This window comes from Abrus precatorius, unplaced genomic scaffold (assembly GCF_003935025.1).
Source record: "Abrus precatorius isolate BTA unplaced genomic scaffold, Abrus_2018 Scaffold6, whole genome shotgun sequence".
NCBI lineage: Eukaryota > Viridiplantae > Streptophyta > Magnoliopsida > Fabales > Fabaceae > Abrus > Abrus precatorius.
The window spans coordinates 5,294,352-5,300,845 of NW_020874406.1; the positions used below are offsets into that span (position 1 = coordinate 5,294,352).

Consider the following 6,494-nt stretch of genomic DNA (forward strand, 5'->3'; position numbering starts at 1 on the left):
AAACGCACGCAATGTCTATTTCTTTCACCCTTCGTTGAAAACGTGATTGATCGTTACACCACGTCGTTTGCATTGAAGATATTTTTTCTTCAACACTTCTAAATAATTGATTTAACTCTCTTAAAATAACAAATTTATTTAAATAAAATAAAAATATTCATTCTTAATTTAAATTTAAATATTTTATAAATATATTTTAATTTAAATTAACGATTAATTAAAAATTTTAAATGTTTCTTCACGTTAAACAAATTAGATATTCCCAAAATTCTAGTTCGCATGTACGAGATTGTGTTAAAAATAGGAAACCGCAAGTGGGGAGGGATTGTGGTGAAAGAAAGTGATAACACGAGACTTCAGTTAGAACCACTCAAAACTCTCGAAGGACAACCACTGGTACCCACGTGAATGTTGTGCATGATGCTCGTAAAACCTGTGATTTCAGATCGTGTACTGCAGTTCTTTGACGTGCAATACAATTTAGGTTTAATTGCAATATTTTGTTTCCTTTCAATTTGGTTTATATATAATTTTAGTTTTTAATTTTTATATATAAAATTCTCTATTTCTAAAATTATATAAATTCAGTCTGTTAAAAGATTCAATTCTTTATTTTTCTTATTCAAGTTTTTTGAAAAATTTGTAATAGTGGAACATAAAATGACTGCAAATTTTTTAAAATAAACAATTGTAAAATATAAAGGATTTTATAAGATGTGCGATTATAGTTTGAATTTTTATGTTTTATTTTTGGATAATTTTTTATATTTTGCTTGGTTAAATTTAAATATATGAGAATTTGATTAATTCAGTTTGTAAATAATTAATGAAGAACTAAATGAGCACAATTTTAAAAATAAAATTATTTAATAAAAAAATTTCGAGAAGAAAGATGAAATTAAAAGTCTTTTTATCTAATGAAATTTCAAACAATTTTAAAAAAATAAAGAAATTAAATTAAATTAAATTTATGTTTTTAAGACTTATGTGATGAATGGAAGAACCAAAACAAATTTAGAGCCAATGTTCTAGAGCAAACAATCAATGACATTTCTTGATTTGATTGGAAGTCGGTTTGTATTTTGCACCACTGAATTTTATTTTGTCCATGGAATTCTATTGCTTTGCCTTTTTCTTTTTCCATTTTCTTCTCTTCAAAAAGGTTCATATTTAGAGCAAATCATAGATTTTACTTATAAATACCAGGACATTATGTTTTGATGTGAGATTAGTCAAACTTATGCTGGTGTAAGTAAAAGGGGTTCAGATCTCTTAGAATTGATCTTAAGATTAATTATGTACGAACAAAATATGATTGGGGAGAGTTTTCACATTACTTTCTTTTAACTGTACTCAAAGGACTTAGTCTCAATGTGAAACATTTCAAAACAACTTAGTAGCCCTTTTATGATAATTTATGGCCATTGCATGACCTCAATGTTATAATAATTAGCTTATTTAATCAACCAAAAATTTAGAATCAACTTGGAATTTGGCTTTTAAAACCTTCTAATGCAATGAGTCCTTGAAGGATTAGCCACAAAAACTTATCTCATTAGATAATTTGTATTCATGGCATGAACATTTGGTCCTAATAAACTAAGCATTTTGATGCAAAAAATAGTTATCATTCATTATCAAAATTAATATTTTAAATTAAGTCACTCATTTAGCAATAATGATAGTATGTAAAGATAGAAATGTTAATAACATACCGGCCTGCTAATAGACACTATTATATGTAAGATTTATTAAAAATCACAAAAAATACGAGTCTTACTCTTACTTTAACGAGCCTTATATTTTGTAATTTTTAATAAATTTTAATTAATAATAATTAAAAGTATATTCAATGTAAGATTTATTAAAAATCACAAAAAAATGAGTGATTTTGTTTTTTTAAAAAAAGGACTAAAGACAGATTTTCAGAGATAGAAACTAAAATAAATGTGTATAATTTGAGTGGTTAAAAGTGGTATTTGCTCTAAACAACGTGAGAGGATCCAAATTTGTTATTTGACACACTTAAAAGCTTATTTGACCAAATTATATATATTTGAAATTCGGCTTGCAGTGTTTTTCTTTTCTAGCCTTAATTTGAAATGGTACTTCATATAACATTAAACATATAAGCTCCTAGCCTTTATTATAATTCCTCCCTTACCCTTTTTAATTTCACAAATTCTTGAACGCACATTCTTTTTAATTTCTTTATAATATAAAATTAATATAAATCCATTTATATTATTTTATTTCATTTAAAAAATTAAAAATAGGAATGAATTAAAAATATTATCTTAATTATTAAGATGATAAATTATTTGAAAAAAAAATTTAGAAAATTATAAAAGATATATAGATACTAAATATCAAGTTAAGGTCAATTAATTAAACATCATTTTACACTTATCATTCAATTTAAAAACTAATTTTACTGAATATTTAATTCGATTAACTAGTTTATTAGTTTTACACCAAATTTAAAGCTTTTACTAATTTTCTCATACACCCATAATAACATAACTTGATGTTACATTCCCTTAACAAGGTAAATGTAAATATCTAAACTTGCTTTAATTCCCACAATGGAACAAATTGTCAGATATAGTTACAATAGTGGTCTATATGCTAATGCTATATGTACTGTTGGAAACTAGAATCCAACCACCTTTCACGTAATAAGGTAAAGCCCTACACCAAAAATAATTAAGGTAAAGCCCTACCTATGTACTGAACATAGTCTGATACTTAAGAATCTCAGCACAAGTTTTGATAAAAATAAAATAAAATCATCATCTTCCGACATGATTATATTACAACCTACAACAAATATTCTCTATCTGAAGTAGGCTCCTTCTATCCTTGCTTGGTTGACAGTGCATCAGTACCAGCACTTGCATTGATGTTACAAACCATTGAATCCCGCTGTGGCACATTCTCAGACATCTTGTTGAGGTTATATGGTGCTGCATTCATCACCCTGCATGAACAGAAATGCCTCAGACTCATAAATCTTCATGCAATCATGATGACACTCTACACCAGGTTAGTGTCATAACTGATATTTAATTAGATATGTTAAATTATTGTGTAAGGTGAAGATGTAAAAACTGGATCTTGTCAAAAGTAAGAGTTGCAACTTGCAACCAAGTAAACCTCAACATCTTCAACCAACTTGAGTTCTTTCAATGTCTAACCTTATGTTTGAAACTTCAGGGCAAAACACAACGGAAGGGATGGAACGAAAAAAGTAGGAAATCCAAAATTAAATTGGGTACAAAGAAGTGAGTAAACTTCCAAACAAGGGGAATTATTTCTTCCTCTTCCATCAGCCTCATTAATCAATTATATCAATGTAGAGGGAAACAAGCACTAGTGACCACAAAATTTGAGAAGCACACAAATAGAAAACCCACTTAGGATAAGAAATCAACATGTTTCAACAGTTAAAAGATGACAACTTCTTACATAACTCTTAAGTAATAATCATTTTGGTTGTCGAGAAAACTAACCTTTCCTTGCGCTTCTCCAAAAATCGAGCCAATGATGCCTTGCGAGCCTGTGGCACAGCTGCATAAAACGATTGAATGTCAGTTTCATGTAGCAAAATCTTCAGATTGAAAAATCATTAAATACAAACACTTGCAATAGTATAAGCACAAGTCCAGACTGCAGAGAGATGCATTTATTGTTCATTATAACTCTTAGACAAATATCCACATCAAAAGAATGTGAAAGACTAAAGAAACATCTAGAAGGAAGAAACTACATTGATTCCATACCTGATGGTAACATGGCGGTTGCATTGACCACTTTTGGAGTCTCCACTTTGCTAATAGAAGTGGTGGGAGCTCCAGATGATTTAGCTGCCAGAAATTCATCGTTGCTACTAGAACCACTCCCTAATTGAGCACCAGTATGTGAAGAAACAGATAAAGGACTTGAAAGACCAGAGCAGGGTGGTACGTTTATGGATTGACTCGCAGGAACACCGTCGCCTGCTGCCAACTTTAAGCCGGGAACCTGAACTTTGGGCTGTGCCATGTTAGAAGCTGCAGAAAATTCATTCCCAGCCAACAACATGATAGCTTGTGCCTGAAGAAAGATGGTTAAATTTAAGCCTAACAATAAGATGTATGCTCCACTTTTGCAGTTATGCTTATTTGTTTATTTATCATGGATGGAATGAAATATGACAAAGACACCTTTTCAGGTGAGATATCATCAAAGACATTCACAGTGCCAGCATAGAAGATGGTAAGTTGAGGAGCAGGTGTAGACGGTTTCGTGCTGTTAATTCAGAATAATGTGTTAGAGACATGCATATTTGTTCAATGCACTCAAATAATTTCTTTAAGCAAAACTAAAAAGTTACCACGATTCAGTCATTCCAGCAACAGCACCAACAATGGGAATAGCTGAATGGGGAACTGTAACAGGTATTCCCCCAAGCAGTGGTTGTTTCACATTAGCATCATTCATATTCTGACCAACAGTTGAAAAATGATTCTTTAGCAATGGATGTCCCATGGAAACCGAAAACATCTTCATATCATGAGGGCGATTCACAGTATTCACATCATGTTGAGTCAGGGAAAAATGAATGCCACCTTTTCCATCATGATTGAAAGATTTCTAGCAGTAAGGAAAACAGATCAAAGAAATAAAGGGGAAAAAGACATCAGCTGATAAACTGATGGTCTGCTAAACATGAATATGTTTTACTCACTTCACTTTAGTGAATCTAAAGCTAATAAACTGGATGTTGTGCTAAGTGACAATTATGAACAAATACACAAAAGCTGAGAAAAAGGGTATGTTAGCAAACCTGTTGTGGTTCAGCTGCAGTGCGTTTTTTAATAGAGTCAAATGCATCAAGACTTGGGATCGCAAAGAATCCAGAAGATTTGACGGAATCAGACACCTTCATTTTAGCCTTGTCATCTTGAGAAGCGCTGAAAGACATCATCAAATGAGGATGAACAGAGACTTTGTCCAAGAAGGGCCATTTTACTGCTGCACCGTTCGTAAAACCTTCATATAGCCACAAAAGAACTATCAAAATAAGCTAGAAGAACTTCATATTCATGCCTATAGGGTTAGTTTAAGAAAGGAAAAAATAACATACGAAAAGAGCACAAAGAAACAGACAACAAAGGATATAAGAGAGAGGAAGAGGTAAATGGAGTGTGAGATTATAAAATTTTAAAACTTGGTATCAATCTATTTACCTCTGTCAAGGAGCATACCTGTAGGTATAGCAACACCTAAATCAACAAAACTGGAAAATAACTGAAAAATGGTCCTTTTACCTAAATTACAAGTTTCATACAGAGGCGCGCGCGCGCGCACACACACACACACACAAAATTTAATAACTATATAAACAAGGATCATAACTTGTCTAGTTCCACTAGTGAATCTATCACACATGAACCTCCCAGTAAATAGCCTGCAGCAGAAGTAAAGTTGTACCACTCACAGAAAAGCTTTAATACTTAAAAAGAGGGAGCAAGCAGAAACTAAAATACATCCAGGATAACCAAATTTAGCAAGCAAATTAAGAAACTGATTCAACAACTCAATTTCCAACCTCAACAAGAAGAATTGGAGCCCAAAACACAGAAAACAAGTGAAAAAGCTAGCCAAACAGCTCAAAGCAATCAAAATATGTAAAGGATCATTCAATTGGAGAATCATGCAAAGATTAAGAAAAAGTATAATAATTGAAGGAGGAGGAAACATGCCCGAGTCTTTGCACCCATTACCATTGTTCATCTCCTCCTTCAACACAGACAATGATTCTTTTATGTTCAAACCCATGAAATCTCTCTCCATTTTCAGAGCTTACACTGAAGAAATCCAGAAACCAACACAAACCCACTCCAATATACCCTTTCCTTCTTCACAAACAAAACAGAAACAACCCCTTTTCTTTCCTCACATTAACCAACAAGGCAGGAACACCAATGAATATAAGAGTAAAAATAATAAAGCGTTTTTGTCCTAACTGCAGAAAAATAAAAATAAAATAAAATAGAGAAGAAGGTGATCCCAAAAGCCATCGGGCTATTTTATTTCATTAATGAGATATTGACCACCAAGATTTTTTTTCCTTAAAATCGTCAGAGAACCAATGATGAATTGTAGGCACACGTTAATAATTTAAGAAATATCAAGACTTTATTAAATATATAATATTTAATGTTATTAATGTATTTAATTTTTGATATTTTATTATTTTTTAAAATTTTAATATATATAAATTTTTATTGTGTGTATTAGATATATATTTTTAAAAAGTAAAAAAATTAAATCTTTATGTTTAAGAAAGATATGTTCGATTCTTCTTAAATAAAGTTTGAACCCTGTTACAAAAAGTATACTGAAAGAACTAGCTCCAACATATTATAAATGTTATTTATTCCAACAAAATTGCCTAAAATATAACTGTAGTACAGACGAAAAATTATATTCTATTCTATTTTAATCTC

General features: G+C 30.9%; 1 protein-coding gene across 5 annotated transcripts; it reads right to left on the reverse strand.

The window, feature by feature from the left end:
• Positions 1-2,387: 2,387 nt before the first annotated feature.
• LOC113868591 (protein TIFY 6B-like) lies at positions 2,388-6,073 on the reverse strand. Of its 5 annotated transcripts, none has more exons than XM_027504299.1 (7): positions 5,748-6,073; positions 4,829-5,034; positions 4,376-4,635; positions 4,206-4,290; positions 3,783-4,095; positions 3,513-3,570; positions 2,388-2,980 (listed from the first exon to the last, which is right to left on the reverse strand). In XM_027504299.1, the coding sequence occupies exons 1-7, from the start codon at positions 5,836-5,838 to the stop codon at positions 2,857-2,859; spliced, it is 1,137 nt and encodes a 378-aa protein (XP_027360100.1). In that variant the 5' UTR covers positions 5,839-6,073; the 3' UTR covers positions 2,388-2,856. The 5 variants fall into 5 exon arrangements, with proteins under 5 accessions (XP_027360100.1, XP_027360101.1, XP_027360103.1 ...); XM_027504300.1 differs by having other exon boundaries at positions 2,518-2,980; positions 5,769-6,072; XM_027504302.1 differs by having other exon boundaries at positions 2,558-2,980; positions 4,376-4,485; positions 5,769-6,072.
• Positions 6,074-6,494: the final 421 nt, after the last annotated feature.